The 22,046-nt window shown below is 37.4% G+C and overlaps 1 protein-coding gene across 2 annotated transcripts in view; it reads right to left on the bottom strand.

Annotated features, from left to right (window-relative positions):
• Positions 1–22,046, bottom strand: part of SUFU (SUFU negative regulator of hedgehog signaling) — a 90,370-nt gene that overhangs the window by 14,136 nt on the left and 54,188 nt on the right. The window contains exons 5-10 of one of the 2 annotated variants that reach the window (XM_063307084.1): positions 20,620–20,705; positions 20,044–20,116; positions 17,691–17,847; positions 17,339–17,450; positions 6,605–6,739; positions 4,501–4,639 (exon numbers count right to left, since the gene is read on the bottom strand). In XM_063307084.1, the coding sequence (XP_063163154.1) occupies positions 4,501–4,639; positions 6,605–6,739; positions 17,339–17,450; positions 17,691–17,847; positions 20,044–20,116; positions 20,620–20,705 (702 nt within the window). The remainder of the gene's footprint in view (positions 1–4,500; positions 4,640–6,604; positions 6,740–17,338; positions 17,451–17,690; positions 17,848–20,043; positions 20,117–20,619; positions 20,706–22,046) is intronic. The other variant, XM_063307086.1, reaches the window with a different exon arrangement.

Below are 22,046 nucleotides of genomic sequence, written 5' to 3'. Positions count from 1 at the left end.
CTTCTTTGGTATTGAGAAAAGGAAATAGGGAAGGTTAATAAAGAGTCCCTTTTTTGAGGGAGATGGGCGGTGATGAAATTTGAAATATAAATAAATATATATATTTACATACTTTATTTGCTCCAGAACAGTAAAGAGTGATGAACCCTATAGTAGAGGTAAATTTCCAACAGAACAGCCCTTTAAATTATGTGAACATTATGATGTAACAACACTGCTGGAACATTCACTGGGGATAGGTCACCTTGAGTTCATTTTGTCATTTGATACACAGATTGGATGGGCCGGTCTTTCTAACTCAATTTAAACTCATCTTCATCTTGGCTAGATTAGTAACTGAACTGGAGTTAATCGATTCTCAGTAAACTTACTCTCATTTCTGGAGCACAGGCATGACCCTAGAGGATTTCAGTATCCTGTGTTCTGTATGGTGGTGATCAAAGGCCAAGATGCAAAAGGTTCTTTAAAAATTTGAATGTCTTATGAAGAAACAGAATATAAAGGACTGCAGTTTCACTATGCAAGTTCTGTTAATGTTAACTTCAGTGTATTTCTATATTGATGCAAGAAGATCTGTTGGATCTAAAAGAGATTTGGTGTACCTACAATTGAAAAGAACACATTTTAATCCAAACTACACTTTGGAAGGATCCTGGGAAGACTGTACTCACAAAAACTGTACACACACACCTACTTTGCAAAATCAAGGAAATAATATGGAATTAACAAACCAGTTCAGTATGCTCATAATGGTTAATTCTCACTATTATCCTTACTTAAGTGTGTGAGCATCTTGATTTTGAAATACATCACAGTACATATAATTTGGTTCAAGTTCAAAACACTTTCCTTCGAACTTGAAACAGTTGTTCTGACCCACCTGGATATAGTTAAAGCATCCTTATTTAGAGCACCAAAACCTATTTTAAACTCGACTTCAGAAATTCTTGCACAATCCTATTGCACATTATTTATTCACCAGGGTTATGCACGGACCATATGATCTGCTTCATGGCTAAATTCTCAGCTTAGGCCATAACCTAAATTGCTTTGTGCTGTTTTTGGGGCTGGCTCCTCCTGACTCGTTCCCAATTCTCAAGCCTTATCTGAGAAACTACAGGTCTGACTTCTCATTATCTATCGTAGGGAAAATGTACACAAAGAAGTGCCACTTGTTTTTTTATCAGAATAGGATGAAGTTTTCAGGAAAGATTAAACATTTTATATGGAACATACCAAATTTCATAGAAATGGATACAGGGATACTTAAGTTGTACACTTTTATATCTGTTTTTTTATAATATTTGTAGCTTTATACTTTTCACCAGAATTGGAAGTAACTTACAGGAAAGCTAGGTATTATTAATGGATGAAGTATCTCAAATTTAATAAAAAGTTGTGCATTAAATTCTGATTTTATAATGAGATACTCATAACTTTTAAGACATAAGGTATAGAGAAGTATGGAGATAACAACTCAGTCTTGGGAAAGGAGAGGATGTGGGAAAGAGTCTCAAAATAAACCCACCTTGATTTTGTTTGGCATAAGAGGGGCAAAGGGGAACTCTGGCAGTAAAGTAGAAATCCAGCAGTCTTTATGTTGTCTCTTTCATGACCAGTCCTATCTTGACTGGTGACATTCCACATAACATAGTGGAATTTGGAACAAGAATGGATTCAAGGAATATGCATGTCAAATGATAGGCCAATAGGTTGAGAGGGTGGTTGTACAAAGGGAATACATGATGGTAAAAATAGCCATGCTATTTCATGAAGGGAATGAAGTTGACAATTGAGGTAGAGGGAAAGAAGAAATATAAGAAACTAACTCAATCTTCCCATAAAAGAAAACAAAATCCTTAAGCAATAAACAGTCACAAAATTTATTCTAACAATTTCCAAGGACGGTCAATGAAAAATAGCAAGGTGAATAGATCAGTAAATTCTGGGTTCTCTTTCAAATTCTAATTACCCAAATATGCAATGAGTGAAGCAACTGATGGACTTCAAGGATTATTCTGAACTGAGGGTAAACCTTTCAATCAATAAATCCAGTATTTTCCCTCCCTACTATTTTATTTCTGAAATACTGTATTTTTTTTAAAAAAGTATTTGCAACCTGTTCATTGCACAATACTGCCCCTTACATCCAGCATGCATCACTCCTAAACTACATTTATTTTATTTATCCAATTTGTCCCCGCCCATCTCCTCCCATCGGGGGACTCTGGGCGGTTTACAACAATCAATTAAAATAACAATCATAAAATATATGTAAAATTACAATAATAAATAAGTAAGAGTAAAGATAAAAAGTCCAAGTGGCAAAAGAATCTAAAACAGTCCAAGTGTGGGAGGAGTGGTCTATAGCAGCCATCCCCATGTAGATCTATTCCCCTCTCCACCCCAAGCAAGGCGGCAGAACCAGGTCTTCAGACACCTCCGAAAGGCCAGGAGCGATGGGGCCAATCTCACCTCTGGGGGCAGCATGTTCCACAGGGCAGGAGCTACTGCAGAGAAGGCCCCGCTTCCTGGACCCCACCAAATGAAGTTTTCTTTAACGACAGGGTCCGCAGCATGCCCTCTCTGCACGATCGGGTGGGACAGGTTACTTATACATACTATAGGTAAAGCTCCATGGTGGATTTTGAACTGAGGGCAGGATAGGTAATTTGATATAGGAGTGCAGCTTCAATGTGTTACTACTTTTAATTTGTTAGAATTGCTCAAATTTGATTTTCTTTTAAGAATGTTGTCCTCCTATTAAGAAATAAAGGACAAAGGCCAGGTTTGCTATGAGAGGCCATATTTTTACATTTGCACAGATTTCTTATGCCATTTTTACAAAATTTGCAACATATCCAGTTTGGAAAGTTATACGATTATGTACAGATAAGACACTGGTCTATTGAACTGGGCAACAGAAGTATACATGTGGCTGTGGTTTTTTGACAGATTGTGCAAAACAGTTGCTACAATTGGATTTGTTTTATAGTTTTGTTCTTTCATTCTCTTCTTTCTCCAAAACATAGTTGTACTTAATTGGCCAAATTATTTATTTCCTATCTATAATCACAGATCTGTCAGTTCTCAGTCCTGTTTTAGGTTTGATTATTCAATCTAGCCAGTCTACTTCAGTCAATTCTACCTAAATTAAAGAATACCATTGTCAAGAGGTATATAAAACCTATAAGGTAGCTTTTCAAGAATGCCACACCCAAAGCCAACAATTTCAGACCATCCTTTAACTACCATGAAAAGTCTCTAGTGCTCTTTAATACATTTACATGTATTTGTAAATCCTAAGCAGTAATTCCTGGAGCTAATTCCAATGAAGCCACAGAGAACAGTTTAAGAACCAGAACATGGACCTGACTGTTGAATATCAGTGTATACTTGAAAACTCAGTTTCACAGAAAACAGCCAAAGACACTTCACAGTCTAGCCAAAAATATAAACAGGCCATTAACTGTAGGCAATGTTAAAAATATGAAATGCTTATACCAAGTCTGACTGTGACATCTAGAGGAGCTAAGAACAAAAAGACTTAAAGAAATTAAATTTATCTTTGGAAACTGTGTTAAGGCAGGAATAGCCGCACAATTAAGGTTTCCTATTTCCTCTTAAAATTAGGTAGACATAATATATTAGAACTCTCAGCCTTTGAAAGTGTATCCCGAAAAGAAAAAGCTTAGGAATTATATGGGCCTTGTGAGACATATAAACCATAACTCAGTTACTGTAAATAATTCCTCACCAGACTGCTTGCTGAGTCTATCCTGTATTTTAGTTCTACTTCCTGTCTTGATTAGTTACCTTGGGAAATGCAGGAAGTCACAACAGAAGGAATTCACAAAGGATGGAGCAACATATTCAGTGCACAGGGCACCCAAGAGTTAATCAAATATAAAACAAAGGGTGGAAAATGATAGTGGCAGTAAGTTTTGTCAAACAGTTACTAGTTTTCTAGAAGATTGTTTTAAAAAAAGAGAGAATCACATTGCCATTGTTTCTTCTAAGGGAAGAAGGCAATTCTCTATATCCTTAAAAACAGGCCTCGTCATGCTGTCCTAAAGATATTTTGCAAGGCTACTTGTTCTGACTTTTTTTTGAGTTTTTAACAGGTTCAAATACTGTAGCCTTGCCTTTTCAGCTGCTGCATACTGTTCAAAAACAACAGTGATTACAAAGGCAACTGCATTGCAGTGGTAGGAAAAAGAATTAGAGGATGCAGAGTTTGTAAATGTTCTGGGACTCTGGGACAGAAAATTGCTGTTTACATAGAGAAGAGTATTAGAAACTGCCGTTTCTTTTTGGCTTAAAATTCCCCTCCCTAAACATTTTAAAAAATCTTGTAAAGACTGCAAAAGCATTCTTGGCCTAAAAATAATACAGCAAAACCAAAAAATGATTGTAAGGTCTTAAAGCATCTGAAACAAAAAGAAAGGGAGAAATGGGAATGGTTCTTATTTAGAAATACAAAATATATAAATAAGATACCTGTAACCAGGGTCCATGTGCTGCATATGGATGCTCCTCTGTAGCAAAGGCCCCTTCAACTCCTGTAGATACAAAAGTGATTGCTGTATCTCCTGTAATACTTTTGTATGTAAAGTGCCGACCATGTAATAATCTGCCTCTGAAACAATAAACAGAAAAAGTGACTTTTAAATAAATATGTCTTCCCCATGTGGCACTCTGTCATACCATAAAGTCCTCAAGACATATAATATTTTAGGCCCATAATTTTAAAGTTCAAGATAAAAAATGAAATGGGGATGAGGGTAAGAAACAACTATAATTTGACTAGGGTGATTAAGGCTCTAGTGGATAGTGGCTTTGGGTAAAAAAAGAAAATCCATCTAAGTTCCAATATACACAAGCAAACTGCAAACTGAAGGACTTGCACCATGGAACAAACCACTTTCACACTATAATGACTAATGAAATGAAAGGGATGTAGTTAAATGAAAAGAATTCTATATCTCACCTATGTTTCTGTGTTCCAGGTACACTCCTTCTAAATGCAATATGTGCTTTTTCATAAACGAAACCAATTTGTTTGAATAACAAATTAAGATAGTATATGTGGGATAGAAGATTTCATAAGGTTACCTGTCCTAACAACCAGGAAACACACTGAGACAAGGAACTGGTCTCTAATATTTATCGCTAGTACTTAACAGGAATCCTAACAAACTGAAGAAGCGTGGGGAAAACCCAGCCATATAACCCCCAAGGGTTAAGGCGGTCCCGATCTGTGTCTCTTTGAATGGCTGAACAATTCATCAGTGCTACGCATGCGCTTGACAGTCTGGATGGGAGCCCCCTGCTCGCCATCCTTACTCATGACATTACCAGGCAAATTACTCTCCTTTTTAGAATTCAAGGAAAAATATACAGTATCTAATTATACAGCAAAATACAAAATTGCATTATGGTAGGGTAAAACAGTATAATATAATATGCTATAATTACGACAATCAGGAAAAGCTTGATCAGTTCAGACACTTAAGACCTGACATGTAAGAGTTAACCAAAGGCCTTGATATACAGGTAGTCCTCAGGTTACAATGGCAATTGGGACCAGGATTGCTGTCACTAAACAATGCATTCATAAAGTGTGGCGTCACATGACCACATCGCTTAGCGACAGCAACCAGGCAGTCCCAGTTGCTGTCATAACCCCAGGTCATTAAGCAGGAAGCAGCAGGAGTCCCAGGTACGGAGCACAGGGATGCCACAAGGGGTGGGAGAGGCTCTGAGAAGCCCAGCACAGGCCGCATGCAAGTTGAGGGAGGGGGTGCTGTGGTGCAGCAAGAGCACAGGGAGGCCAAGGGAAGGAGGGTGCAGCGTGGTGCACGGGAAGGCTGGGGGGTGGGGGCTTAGCAGAGTGACTTGTGACCTTCCCTGCTAGCTTCCCCATTGACTTTGCTTGTGGGAAGCCGGCAGGGAAGGTCACAAATGGCAATCACATGACCACGGGATGCTGTAACCATCATAAATGTGAGCTGGTTGCCAAGCACCCGAATTGTGATCACAGACTGCGGGAGCACTGAGATGGCTGGACTTTCCAGGACCAGCCATAAGTACCATTCTTTCAGCACCGTCACAACATTGAACAGTCGCTGAACAAATGGTTGAGAAGCGAGGACTACCTGATGTGTGCAGTTTTACTGCTTGTTGTATTCATACACAACTGGAATTATTTCACCAACTTCTATAGGAACAACATTTTTTAGTTTTGTAAAATGTAGGCATAGAAAGGTTGTGTAAATCCAAGTGTCTTGTCCTTTCAAAGACTTTGTGCTGTCATTTCAAGGTCTTCCCCCATGTTGTCTGACCACTGGAATTACTACTGAAGTAAAGCAGTGAGGCCCCTGAAGGATCATGCTGAATCTTTGAGATGCAGCACTTTGACATTTCATACAGTGCCCTCTGAATGGCACTGTACAAACCCAATATGCATGCAATATTATATGGTTAAATACTTTGTTAAACATATTCAACTTAGCCTTTAAGTCTGTTTGAACAGACCCCAATAATGTAGGTACAACAGAATAGTCCTTATAGCCCCTTATATGAAAACTAACATTCTACTCACCTTAAACAAAGTGGAATTAATGCTCCTGATTCCTGGTTGAATTTTAGGTGCACGCTCTCAAGCTGTCTTGTGCGAATCAGTTCATGAGGAATAATTGCTGCTGAGCTCTCACTTTCTAAACTGTCCTTGCGACTCCTAAATCAAAGAAGGTTTAAGGTTTTGTTGCAGCTTTTTAATACATTTTTGGTCAACTCAAGGTGGTGAACAAACCTAACAAACCTTTCTCCTCCTATTTTCACCACAACAACCCTGTGAGATGCACTGGGCAGACAGACAGCGACAGGCTCAAGGTTACCCAGCCGGCTTTCATGCTTAAGGGAGACCTAGATCTCAGTGTCTCCTGCTTTCTAGTCCAGAACCTTAACCAATACACCAAACTGGAGCTTTATATCCTTAAGCTGAGAATTACTTGAACAATATTTAGGTTGTAAAACCTACACATACTTTACAAAATACATCTAGCATCTCTGTATCAGATCTGTCTATAATAAATCCAGTTTCATCCATGACCTGATTGTGAGTGAGCTGGCAGACCTGGTATGCTTCACCGAATCCAGGCTGTCTGAAGAGGGCGGAGTCCCTCTTGCTGAGATCTGGCCAGCTGGGTTTTGTTTTTTTATACATTAATTTTATTAAAAATTATAATTACGATAAAAAACCAATACAAACTAAAAAAAAATAAAAAGAATAAAAAGGAAAAATAGAAGGTGCAGAAAAGAAAACAGAAAAGAAATAGAAAAGAAAGAAAAAAAGAATATTGTAAAGAAGAAGAAAAGAAACATAAAGAAATGACTTCCCCCTTTGAGGTCCTTTATTTCCTTGAATAAAGTTTTCTCCAAAGTCCTTATCTTCCAAAACTTTAAACATAAAGGACCAGTTCAAATTGTTGAAGGCTTTCTCTGCATCTAGAAAAAATAGGGCTGCCTGCTTCTCACTGTGGTGTTGTAAATATTCTATAGTATCCAATACTATTCTCACATTGTCTTTTAATTGTCTTTTGGGTAGAAACCCACATTAATCCTCATGTGTAAATTCCTGCAAAATTTTTTTCAGTCTATCAGCTAATATTGAAGCAAATATTTTATAGTCATTATTCAATAATGAAATTGGTCTATAATTCTTAACCAGCGTAGAATCTTGGCCTTCTTTTGGTAAAAGTGCAATATTGGTCTCTTTCCAAGAATCTGGCATTGCAGAGCCCTGCAGAATAGAATTCATCAGTCTTTGAAAAGGTTGCAGAAGTCCTCAAAACATCTATCATATAAAGTTGGTAAACCATCTGGACCTGATGCTTTCCCCAATTTTCCCGTATTATTGTTAATGGTGACTTAACTAAACCATGTGATATATAGAAAGCAGCAAGACAGGGATATCCTCTGTCTCCTTTACTTTTTATTTTAGTGTTGGAAGTGCTGAACAGAGACATCAGACAAGATGAACAGATCTTAAAGATTAAAAAAAGTTTTTAAATTAAGGGCCTTTGCTGATTATTTAGTTTGACTTTACAAGACCCATTGAATGAATATTTGATGAAGAAACTGAAGGATTTGGGGTTACTAGCTGGTTTTAAAATAAAAAAAAAACGAACATGTTGCTTAAAAATATGACTATGCAAAACCAAGAATTATTGATGAGTAAGGCTGGTTTTAAAATTGAAAAGAAGATCAGGTACCTGGGAGTTATATTATCAAATATGAATTGTATGTTGCTCCAGAATAATCATGTTAATATTTGGAATATTAAAAAAAAATTGTTAAGGTGGGATAAATTGCAGTTGTCACTTATGGGTTAGATTTCTGTGATTAAGATGAATGTTTTACCTAGGATGTTGTTTTTGTTCCAGACAATACCAATTTTGATAATGGATGTACCATTCAAACAATGGCAGGATATCTCTAAGTTTATTTGGCAAGGGAAAAACACAAGAATTAAGTATAAATTGTTACAAGATACCAAAGAACAAGGGGTTTTAGGTCTACCAGCTTTGAAACTGTACTTTGATGCTTGCTGTTTGCTTTGGATGAAAGAGTGGATGACTTTGAGGAACACGAATTTATTGGAGTTGGAAGGACATGATTTGAGATTTGGGTGGCATGCCTACTTGTGGTATGAGTCAAAGTTAATAAAGATTTTAAAAATCATTTTGTTAGGCATGCCATTCTGAGGATTTGGAATAAATATGAACAAAGATTGTCTCCTAATATACCTTTGCGGTTGTCACCTCAGGAAGCCTTCTTCAGAAGAGAGATAGCTGGGAAAACGACTTGGTTGAGATATAAAGAGCTGTTGAATTTTGAGGAAGGTGAACCTAAACTTAAAACAAGGGAACAACTAAAACTGGAAGGTCATATTTACCATTTGTTTACATTTGTACAATTGACAAAACAATTTAATTTAGATAAAAAGACCTATAATTTTGTTAATGAAAAGAACGCAATTTGAAGTGGAACTTTGTACCAAAGATGAGCATGTTATTACTAAGAGGCATAAAACATTATTGCAAATGAATTTGGAAGATGAATATATATGATTAAATGGGCAAAGAATTTTGGATATAACATCATGCTCGAGCAATGGGAAAATATGTGGAACAAAGGCTTGAGATTTACTTTGAATTATAATTTGAAATAAAACGTTTATAAAATGATGTATTGTTAGTATCTAACACCTGATAAGTTGTCAAAAATGTATAAAGGGGTTTCAAATGTCTGTTGGAAATGCTCTCAAGGAGGAGGAACTTTTTACCATCTTTGGTGGTGTGAATGCTAAGAAATTTTGGGAGCAAATATGTATTCTAATTCAAAAGATCCTTAAAGCGAGTATACAGTTAAAACCAGAACTGTTTCTTTTGGACTTGATGGATCAACAACTCGAAAGAAAATATGGGACTCTGCTTTTATACATGATAACAGTAGCAAGACTTTTGTATGCACAAAGATGGAAAGATGCACAAATTCCCACAATGGAAGAATGGATGGTGAGATTAATGGAGTTGGCGCAGATGGCAAAACTGACAGCATTGATAAGAGAAAATACAGTGATTGGATTTGTTTCTACATGGAAACCATTTTTGGACTCTTTGCTTGCAACTAAAAAAAATGAAGTTTTGATTTTGGGCTTTGACGATTAAATTGTTAGTGTTTTATAGAAATGTTAGTTAAGGTTTAAGAGTAAGAGATTGACTTAACATGATATGCACTTATATCTGTGTTGGAGAAGGTCAGGAGTCACTTTCTTATTTTTTCTGGCTATTTCTGCACTTCTTAGTTTTTCTTTGTTCTTTCAATACTGTATTCTATCTTTGCTGTTCTTTGTATTTTAACTGTACTTTGAAACTCTAATAAAGTTATTAAAAAAAATTACTTCCCCCTTCATCACAAGTATAAACAATTTTAGTAACTTGTCACCTTCTCTTAAAATACAAATGATCTTTTCTTCCCATATCCCATCTCTTATCTATAAACAAATCCTTAAAACCTCATCATTTCAGTCCTGATCAGCAACAGTCCATTAAGGGTTACCAGAAATAACAAGGTATCTATTTTAACCTTGATCAAATAAACCAACTTTATATTCCTTTTACTTTTAACTATCTTGACATTTAGTCCCTTCACATAATGTCTTAGAACTTGATTTTTCATTTTTTTCTCTCTTCTCACAAAATTCTTCAAAGCTTTAAGAAGCTTCTTTTGTAAATCCAATATAGGAAAATTATCCGGGTCACTCTTTTGGTTTGTTATTTGTATATCCCTTTTAACTATTAAGACATCTATTAAGACATCATCTGGTTTCTTTTGTATGTCCAGTGTAACATCTTTTTCCATGTCATTCTTGCAGCCTATCATTTTTAAATCCACTTTCAAATCAGTCTCAGTCTTGTCAGGTAAAACTTGTTCCTCTTCCATAACATCTTTTAAACACAGTCTAAGCGGCAGACTCTCTTAAAATTAACTTCTGGGTCCATTATTCAAAAATATCCTTCAGCATGTCCAATGTTAAAATATTTTGCTCCACTGTGTATTAGCACATCAAACTTAAGTGTTCTTCTCCTTTAAGTGTAATCTTTAGTTCCTTCTGGCTCCTTCTAGTGTTCAACCTTCAAAGTCTCATGCTGTTTTTTTTTAATAATTCAGAACAAAAGCGTTTTCCCATGGGACGGATTCTTATAATTCTTATAATTAATTCCAAGATCTTATTTCAATTCCATCTGGACCCATAGTCCATTTGTAATTTTCCAAAATCAAAATTCTAATCACCCTTTTGTTGTTTATTCCAAATACTTGGAAAATCACCCAGTGTTTTCAAACTTGTCGATCCAAAGATTCCTAATAGCTGAAAAGCAGTTAACAAGCAATATCCAAGAGTGATTAGAAAAGGAAGTATGTGAACCCAGTGTCCTTTTGAAGGTGCCGACCATGGTTTGAGCAAGATGGCTATTCCCTCGACTCCCAGAGCTTTAAACTTGCTCTGTCTCGCGATCTCCTTGTGAGGAGCAACTGTCTGGCACAATCTCAAGTCCCCTCCTTGTCTGGAGAGGAATTACAAAGAGCTGGTCTACTCACCAGCACTTCATTCCGCTGCAGTCGTCAACTCCGCTTTTGCAGAACTGTCTTCAGTTCGCCATTTCTTCCCCAGAAGACTGCCAGCTGGGGTTTGCGTCTTGCATCAGTCCTGACCCCAGGGTAGGGGAGGCACTGTGATGACTGTATGCCAGGAGTTTCTGGTCATTATGAGAAGTACTGTTCCATGGGTGACCAAATGCTATGCTTCTTAGGGTGGGCCAAAGGGACAGACTTGGGGTGCTGCTTTTATACTGTCCTCCCAGTTGCATGTCAGTATCCCTCTGACATGCAGTGTGAGTTGTCTGATCACATTGCTGAGGTGGTTTGAATTCACCAGGCTGTTGACACTGGGTGATTTTATCCTCTTCTCTCTGGGATCAAAGGCAACTCAGATGTTCATGACCACCCTAACAACCATGGGTTTATCCCAGGTCCCAGGCTAAACCCAAAGAAGATGGAGTGGCTGTTAATTCCAAAGCCTTCTGATTCTAAGACTATATCGTCTGACTCTCAATGGGGTTGTACTCCTCCAGGGAGAACAGGTTCATGACCTAGGATTGGAAGCCATGGCAGGAGGACCCTTGTCCACTTTGGCTGGCATGCCAATTCTGTCTTTACTTAGGGAAGGATGCTCAGAGTATGGTTACTCATGCCCTTGTCATCTCCTGATTAGTGTAATTCATGGGGCTGCCTTCGAGGACAACCTGGAACCTTCAGAATTCAGCAGCCTGTGTGCTCCCTGGTCTCAGTACTGCCACATAACATTGCTACTGCAGGAGCTGCACTGGCTGCCAGTGTGCTTCTGAATGCAAAGGTGCCAGTTGCTACCTTTAAAGTCCCACAGTATTTGGTTGGGAACCTAGGCACAGCTTGGCCCTGAGATGAGAAAGGTCCCCAGCCCCAAAGCCTTCTTGTACTACAAACTAAATTGATACAGATCTAGGGCACTGGAACTATTTTTATTTTGCCAATAAAAGCAAAATGAAGTATTAGTCTTAGTGCTAAAAAAATGAAATAGCACAGTATTTGTTTCCCTGAAGTGTGTTCCAACTGTAATGAGACCTGATTTTGTTTTAAATAAATGGCAGTTACAACTGTTTATTTTATTAGTTGTGTATATATACTTCACAGGACAGTCGTACTCTTGATATCTCTGGAACTTGTGAGCTAGGTAGCTATATAAATTTGCTAAATAAATAAAAAAACAAACAGCCTAATCCATTCCAACCAATGGAAATAACGATCCATTTAAGTCAGACTTAGTTGAGATTTGTATGTATTATTACTATCCAAGTACTCTGGATTCAATTTTCTTAATGATTAATGTTGTCTCGTATGGTTAAGTGGTTATGATTTTGTGACCCTGGTAAATTATCTTGCTCAGAGCTGTTAAATATTTTATGCCAGAGCAACAAATTCCACATTCAGAACAAATGTTGCCTAGAAGTTGGGTTATGAACAAAAGCTTGGTATGTTTGAATCTGCAGAATATCCTTAGCACTGACAGACAGTACACCAACTATAGTATAAAGATTTATTTGCAACTTCAGAAGCCAGTATCAAAGTGTTGTTTTGTCACATATTTTATCAAAATGTACTGCTATAGTCATATCCCAATATTCTGAATTTCTGCTGAACAGACTGTTGGCTTAGCTTGGGATGTTTGCGTTTAGGATTCTTTGGAACAATAAGCAAGGTAATTCTAACTTTAAAAGTAAATGAAACCATTATCAGACCTGTTTCCAACTCAGTATTTTGCTTGCACTTTACTCTGAACTTTATTCTGCCTAACTTCCTCACTTGACCACATTCTATTAAATTTTACCTCCAGACCAGATGATGGTCCTGGGACAAGCTTCCCTAAAACCCATCTTTCATTAAAAATGCTAGATCCAGCGGCTGACACCAGGAGATTTCTGTTTACAGGGTTTTTCCATTTTCTGAAATGAATTTTCTGAAATGAAGGCCTTCTCTTTGCCTTGCCAGCTCTTAAGAATGGAGGGTATTGGCAGGGCCACCCACATACAATTTTCTTTGGTTTCAAGAGAAGAATAAAAACTACAAAAAACAAAAAAACTACAAAGAAAGAAAAAAGATAAAAAAGTGTGGAAACACAAGAGAAAAAAATTTCAAATTTACAGAAAGATGTGGCTTCTGACTTTTAACAGCAAGGATATACAAAAATTTCCATAATTATTAATATGTATTATATTAAACCAAAACACCACATTATTTCTTTAAGTCATTCCACTTTAGCACATAATAAAAATCTCTAAATATAGTTACTCTTCCCCCTTAAAGAAAAAATGTTCATATAAACCTCCTAAACATCTTTCTCCTCTCCAAAAGATAAAGAATATTTAATTATTCCCTTCCTACCACTAGGAAATTTTATTTATTTGATAGCATTTCTGTCTACTATAATAAGAATCAAATTAAAAAGCACATAAGTTGTATGCTATTATACTTAATAGTACAACAATTTTAATAATCCCAATCTTAATAAACCCAAAAAACAAAGACAATTCAAAACAGTAATTCCATATCTTTAAAAGGGAATAACATCAATCAAATCCTTAAAGCAAACAAGATAAACATTCTTTAACCCTAATACAACAGTTTTAATAATTTTAATTTTAATAAACCCAAAAAACAAAGCCAGCTCAAAACAGTAAATCCAAATCTTTTAAGGCAAATAGCATCAATCAAATCCTTAAAGCAAACCAGATGAACATTCTTCAATCCTTATCCCACTTCAAAATAAACCAGAGCAGTTACAGATCCCCACAATGTGCACAGAGCTTTCCTCTTAGAATCAAACAGCCCAACTGCCCCCTCAAAGATTCCAGGTTCTTTTCTTGGCATTCCCGCAGGACATTGATTTTACTTATGGCTTGCAGATCACTCTCTCCCTTAGATTTCTCCAACTCCATTATCCAATCTTCATCCAGCGTCTTGATAAAAATCCCAATCTCAGTCTTAAAAAGAAACCTTTCTATCACTCTTAAATTCCTCAATTTCATCCACCACATCCCCAACCTGAATGGCACATTTTAGATCTCATATTTTCCATAATGTCCTGGATATCTTGCCTAAAAGCTTGATAGAAGTCAGAAGAAATCTGTTTAAAATCCTGGTGAAAGTCAGCATCAGACTCCACAATCAAATGACTGATGAATTGTCTGATCGTGTTTGTTTGCCATAATGAGTCAATGCGTGTCAAGAACCAGATGGGAGGGGGAACGCCAAGGAGTGTGAAACTATTCTGTTTGGGTTAAAGGGGGGAGTCAAGGTCATACTGCCAGAGACATGTGTGCTTGGTATGGCTGACCATTGGAATTAGGTGGAAAGAGATGTAAGGGGGGAGCAGGGTGTTGGGCAAGTTTTAATTAGGTAGTTTAGGTGGAAATGTTTAATCGTAGCTTTTCTCTTCATCTGTAGACTACTCTCATTAAATCTGAATTCTGCATATTTCAATTGTGCATGAGTCAGGTCATTATTGGGATCCAAGGTGTCAGTTCTTACAGTCAGAAAGAATCTGTTTGAAATCCTCCATGTCTCACACAGTAGATTGTGGCGCCCCCTGGGAGCTTAACCAGTGAAAGTTGAAGATATGGAAGAGTTCCAAAGTGTGTTTACATAAAGTGAAAGTGAGATAACAGACAGTTCTCAAGGGAAAGTGAAAACAGAAAGCTAAATCAGCCAATTCAACGTGTAGGAAAATGCTAATATCTTCAAATTTTAATACAAAAATAATAACAGGAAGACAACTGTTTACTCTGAATCTTTGGAATTTTTTCTTTGGAAGGAAAACAAAATCCAAATCTTAAAATATTTTTTTTTAAAAAGTAACACCAAAAATAACGTTAAGCACCAAGAGAACCAGCTTCTCCTCACTGTAGAAAGCCTCTCCTGGAGTACATATACTTAAAAAAAAATACAAATTGGTGATTTAGAAATGAGGTGGCCGGTCTTAGTGTCCCTTTAAGGCTACAGAAGCAGCTTGGAAAGTGATGAAGTCCCCACCTCCAAGTATTTGTTCTTTCAGCTTGAATGAAAACCATACTTGGCTCTTTTGAGGACAACCTAGATGAGGGGGTGATGGAATTTCTAGCACTTTAGGGGAAAACAGGGGGAGCCTAAGAACTTATTACTGCACCTTCTTTTGTATGCAACTGTAGCTTTACAAGCAGGAGATTAATAAGGGTTTTATATCTGGTGTTTTTGGTTTTATTTCTGCTTATTTCTGTTATTTTCATTTTTATGACCATCATCCCTTTCCTTCATTTTCTCTTACACACACATCCTTAGCCAGATGTATTTAACACAATATTTTGTAGGTTTTCATTAACTTATACTGTACATTCTCCACTCAACCAACACAAATAATTCATGGATTCTCAGTTTACATCCAGAATGAAATGAAAAAACACCTGACAAGAGCCACAATTGCTGTGTTAGGAAAGAGAGGGTGCAGTAAATGAGAGCAATATGCCGGAAATGCCCCAGCATGAGACTGCATAACTAACATTTTATGGAACTGGAAGGGAATCTGAGATTAAAGCTCCTTCCAAGTGATTGAAGGATTGTGGGAGGTATAAGTGTGGGCAGCTGTCAGATTAATTCTTTAGATGATTAAATTCTTTTGTAGTCATCTTTGAAGTCTCTTCATTCTGAGTGAGTGTAATGCAGCAGTTACCAAGGTGACTTTTGCTGATTTTCAACTATTCCTTCCTTCATTTTCTGTTCTTACTAACAGCCTGAATTGGATTCTACATCTTGTGAATTGAGATGAACAACAACACTGTTAGCCATAGCGCTGTTAGCTGCAGCTCTATTAAACTTTAGATCTGGACTTGTGTAGCAGAGTTGGCCAAGCTAATAATCTGCAGGAAAACAACTATCCTTGGTCAGTTTATGAACAATAATATGCTATTATTCATATTCCATAGAGGGGAAAGGAACATCTGAAACTGAGACCTAAAGGTAAAACTTAAATCCTGTTTTTTTTATTTAGATATATATCCAGTCTTATACCCAATGTACACAAAAGACCACTAACATGACCCAAATGCACTCACTTCCTATGTTCCCCACATTGCTAGCAGTGTGTAAATTAGTTACATATATGTTTTACCTCAGCCACTGACATTAATAACTATGCTCCTATCTGGCATATATTCTAGTTTTTAATGTTTTTTCTACTTTGCCAGTCTGATAATGTTTTGATAACCTGAAAATTCTCATATTCACAGTATAACACAGTCAACAATCTAGAAATGTGAATCAACTACAGCATGCTGGAATGTATGATAGCTTAGCCTTGCATTCAATTTCTCTTTCCTAACTGCTTTTAGATTCTGAGCCTTCAGATTGATGCCCTGATGATTGTACTGCAGGTTGCTAATATTCACTCAGCTATGGTGTGAAGACAAGCATCCTTTCTTATGAAGGTAGGCTTCAAATATCTGAAATATTATAACACAGAAGAGGAAGTAGACTTAATGCTCCAGAGGTCAGGACCAGAATCAGTGCATTAAAAGCTACAAGTAAGCAGGTTCAAGCTAGATGCAAGGAGGAACATCTTGAATCTACAAGTTGCCAGCCAGAAGAACAGGCTGCTACATGAAGTGGTGAGCTCTTTCACTGGAGAACTTGAAAAAGAGGCTGGATCATCTAGGGGATCCTGCACTGGAGATATTCTAGGGGATCCTGTGCTGAGCATGGACTAGATGCCCTCTAAGGTCATTTCTGGTCTATGATTCTATCATTTTAATGGTGCCTACACAATGGAACAAATATCAAACAGAGATTAGCACCCTCAAACCTGAGTATTTTTGCAGAAACTGAAATGTTCTTTATTTAGCCAAGTTTTCCTTTGATTCTTTTCAACTGCCCTAATTATTAATTTGTTATTTATTTTCCTTTGATCACTTTAAGCCATTTTTACTACTTTGTTTCATATTTTGTTATATATATCAAATATCACTTTGATATTTTCTAAATTAAAAGCAAATAGTTGCAAATAGTTAAATAAAATGCATTTAAAGTATAGTATCAACAATCATTATGGTATAAATAAAATGAGCCTTTCCTCCCATTATTACCCTAAGCAAAATGAGATAAACACAATCTTTCTCACTTCAAGATTCATCTAGAAGACTAAACTTACGGTGCTCTGTCACTGTTCAATCCATTCTGTCTCTGAGTATTAATTGGTGGCAAAACTGGCTTGCTATTAATCTCTAGTCCCCTTCGTAGAGTTTCTCGAATTTGCTCTGTGTCTAAAAATACAGAAATTTAAAAAAAGAGTTAGGTGTAGATGAGGCGATCCTTCGAATAGTGGGTTTAGCGAGAGATGGGCGGTGATAGAAATGTGAATAATAAATAAATAAAACAAAGACCATGTTACATTTAACAACTGAAGTCTAAAATTTGCTACGGTTCTTGGTATAGTAGCCGTATTATTGTGTAAGATGCCCAGGAAATAAACCTCAGACTGGCATGACCAAAGTTTAGCTTACCTTTCCCAGACAATCGTCGAGGATGTGTCCCAATGCAGATGCTTCTGCTGTCTTCATCGTCCTCTGGTGGCCGGCTAAGATCATCCCAGGCACATTTTGCACTGACACCGCTTAGATTTGAGCCGTCTGTTTCAATCCCTTTATCAACTCTGTCCTGCTTAAAAAGATCCAAACAACCAAGCGTTTGAGGATATGGTTCTGCCATTACATGATCTATTTCTTATATTTTATTAATACTAAGTACCTAAGAAATTAAGAGCTGCGGTACTTATTTCCACTGCTCTAAAGACACAAAAGGAAGCTGCAAATCAATGCTGCTGAATACAATGGGCTTAGAACTCAGAACTTACTGTACCTCTGCCCAGTTTAATATCACTTACACTGCTCCATAGGAGTTTTTCCAGCACTACCTGGAGGTACTGAACTTCAGTAGTTCTGCATGATGAAGCCTGTGCTCAGTCACTGGGCTATGGTAGTATGTCTGGATTGCCAGTTATAATTTGGTGTCCTGAGTCATAGCATTTAATTCAAAATTAAACTTCACAAAAGTATTGAATCAAAGATAAGTTTTAATGAATCCCAACCATTCTCCCAGCATGCTTCACTTCTAAAGTCAACAGCAGAAAGAAAGATTCCTGCATCTCATCAAAACTACCAGTTCAAAAGGAGATGAGGAAAACTATTTGTCTTCAGTTGTAACATTCACCACCAGATGATGCTGTTAAGCTAAACTTTGGCTTCTAGTATAAGCAGCAGCAGCTACAGCAGTTTGATTTGAAAATAGAAGGGAAAAAAAAAGTCATCCAGTTTTCCTTTTCAAATGCAAACACACATACACAATCTGGTCTGCTTGAGAATATCACTGAAGAAACTACATATCCATCAACTATGGTTATGATGCTTGGTATACTGAAAGAAGATTTCACTCTGAGATGACAGTTTCACATATATTTCAATGTACTTTCAATGGTTGCAAAGATCAATTTCAGCATGCTAGGCTATTTCCAATACAGCAGTGAAGGGTTACATATAGTTTTGCAAAGTTACAGGTAGTCTTCACTTAACGACCATTTGTTCAGCAACCGTTCGAAATTACAACGGCACTGAAAAAATGGACTTATGACCTGTGCCCAAAATTATGACTGTTGCAGCACCCCTGCAGTCATGTGATCAAAATCCAAAAGCTCTGAAAAGACAGTGTAAGCTTCCGAAAACAGTGTTCCGAAGGGAGCCATGCGGAGGAAACGGTTGCCGGAGAAGCTGGGTCTGAAAAGGACTCAGCAAAGGCAGCCAGGCATTTCTGCCTCGCCCACGGCGGCTGGGAGAAAAAGGAGAAAGGTAGGTGTGGGGAACTGGGAGAGGAGGCAGCTGGGTGAAGGAATGCAGGCTGGGGAGGCTGGAGCTTGCTATGGTGGCTTCGCGCAGTGCAGGTATGTGCTTAGCTTGGCATGGGCAGGTAAGTGGCCGGTGCGGGTAGTGGCTTGCCCCAGGTGGCTGGTGCCCCCAAAGCAGTGCCAGTGGTTTCGCATGGCGGGGCTTCCCACCGCACAAGGCAGGGTGCAGGACTTTCGAAAGGGCACAGATGTAGGGGGGATAGGAGGGTGGGGGGAATTGAAGGCAGTGTTCGGGGCTGGGAGGAACCAAGCCCAGAATGGTTTGGATTGGGGTGGGTGCTCAGACTAACGATGGGTAAAATTCACTTAACAATGGCAAGTGGAATTGCCAGGATTGCTGTCGCTAAGCAATGCCATCTCGCTTTACAACTGCATGGCTTAGCAATGGAAATTCTGGGCTCAATTATCGTTGTTAAGTGAAGACTACCTGTATTAGAATCCTTACAGTTATCAGAAACCATATTGGTTTCCAGAAAACAGGGCAATAAAAAGATGCCTTTCCATTGATATCTCAATCCCAACTTTCCCCAAGCATACAAGCTATCAGGGAAGCGTATAAACAGAATAAATATTCTTCTGGCACTTGGGTGGGCCTTTTTGTTGCTTTTGCTTTAATTGTATTATATGACTGTTTTTCCTGTATGCCACCCAGAGTCATCTCAGAGTTGGGCAGCTTTATAAATGTCTAAATAAGGATAGAATTAGGGATATGATGCCTGTGACCCAGTTCAGGAGCACATAGTGAAACTGATCTGAACTGAACCAGTTAGTGACAACCATGGATCTGAGGACTGGGAGCATGAAGATTCACAAGTCAAACACTGATAGCACAGTAACAAAAGAATCTACTATTTTTTCTGAGAACATTCAAATACAAGGAGAGAACTGTTTTATGTAACAAATGCAACTATGTCCACCTGTCATGAAATATCAATAAACTAAGTAGTTAAAATGCATACTTGCAGATGTGGATCTATTTCGAATATTGTTTCCCCACGTCGCATATCTGTTATTAACCACGGACCTCCTGCTCTATAGATGTACAAAAAAAGAACAAAAGTTAACTGCAACTATCCCAAGAATGTTATGGCCTCTTGTGCATCTTTATCAACTGCATCTCAGAGGGCAAAATGCACAAAAATGCCTTCTCAGATTATCTTCACAGGTTATCAAATTTGTACGAATGTACATTTTATTGTAAACTGCCCAGAGTCCCTCTTTTGAGGGAGATGAGCGGTAATTAAATTTGAATCCTCCTCCTCCTCCTCCTCCTCTGGGTATCACAATGCTAAGGGAATGTGATAACTAAAGTAACTTCACTCTGAAGATATTTATATTCCCCATGTTACATAAACTAATTAAACAAATTGCAATTTCTGTGAAATGAAGGGGGGAACCTAACTATTCCAAGTATGCAGGTTTTTTAAAAATATATTTGAAGTGTGGCATTTGGAAATGGCTGAATTTATCTTAATCAGACATTATTTCTTAATTGCTGATATGGCTTCCAAATCAGGTGGAAGTGCTCTACTTACACAGGAACAGTCCGAAGCAATTCCAGTATACCCTGTCCATTCCACTGCTGTGCTGCATGAAGCTCTTCTGTACATACCCCAACAATCTAGAGCAATAAAATAAAAAACAAAGGATAGTCCACAAAGGACTCTTTTCCTTTAGGTTATACTCAGCTAAAAATCATGTATGCTGCAGAAATCAATCAATTAATGTTTTTCAGATGTTACCATTATATAACCTAAACATTTCAATTCTTTGTTCTTATCAGAATTTCAGCCCACTGCCCACCTAGTAGATAGAAATGCATAAATAACTCTTTCTAGAATAATATTCATGGGAACCAACGGATGGCTCACATGGAAGGCCAACCTAGAGTTTAATATTACTCATACAACTCTAGGATGTGGTGGTTTCCTGCCTCCAAGCTTTCCTGGAAATGAGGGTGACTCATGAATTCATACCTTTCCAATCTTCTCTTTCAAGGGTTAATTTCCTCTTCTTAATCCTTTACTATGACTTCTAAGAATTGGGCAAATTATGATTAGCATTAGCAAAAAAAAAAAAAAAAATTGCAAGTTAAGACTTGGAGGATTAACAATAGCATTCCTGACGGGTATAACAAAGTACAATGACAGGAAACCCAAAAATTGAGGAGGGGGACTTTTAAATTGTAGCATGCTATCTACTTCCATTACCATATCCTATTTTTTTACTTTTTTCACTTATTCATACACTGCCCAGAGAACTCCAAATAACTGACAGTCTACAAGTGCAATAACATAGGCAGATGAGCAAATAAAAGAGGAGACAACTATAGCACGTTCACAATTTTCCAGGCAGAACTCTAGGATGTTACTGTCTAATAACATGACCAATAAGAATAAGGGCACAGTTCCGCAAATCTTCCCCATTTGTTTTGGCATGCTGAACTTCTCAACAGAACCATAAAAAAGAAGCAATAATCTGGCCCCTGCGAACTCTTACTTCTGCTTGCTGACTAGAATATCTCATTTGGAATTATATACAGAGCCAGTTGTAGATAAAAATATGCCCTTGTTTGTTCAGTGGGTGCCAATACAACAATCTGAGTTTGCATCCCAATATAACATGAAAATACTAAGCAAGTCTCTAGATCAGAAAACATGAGCTGCTTCAAAAATCTGTTTCTTCAAAGAAGCGATTCCATATTTTTATTTTTTAATAATGATTTTAATAAACAACTTATGTATAAAAGACAAGTTGTTTATTAAAATAATGATTTTAATAAACAACTTGTCTTTTATACACAATATAAGATATTGGAAAAACTAACATGATGTAGCACAAATTTAAACAATAGAGAAAAGGCTGCTTTGAACAGTTGTTTTAGAGCATTCTGTCCAACCCATTTTTTGAACAGTCTCATATAAACCTAAACCATTTGCTTTTAATTCTTAAGGCAAGGATT

Source organism: Candoia aspera, chromosome 6 (genome assembly GCF_035149785.1).
Source record: "Candoia aspera isolate rCanAsp1 chromosome 6, rCanAsp1.hap2, whole genome shotgun sequence".
In the NCBI taxonomy this organism is placed as follows: Eukaryota; Metazoa; Chordata; class Lepidosauria; order Squamata; family Boidae; genus Candoia; species Candoia aspera.
This window is presented reverse-complemented; position numbering and strand designations above follow the sequence as displayed.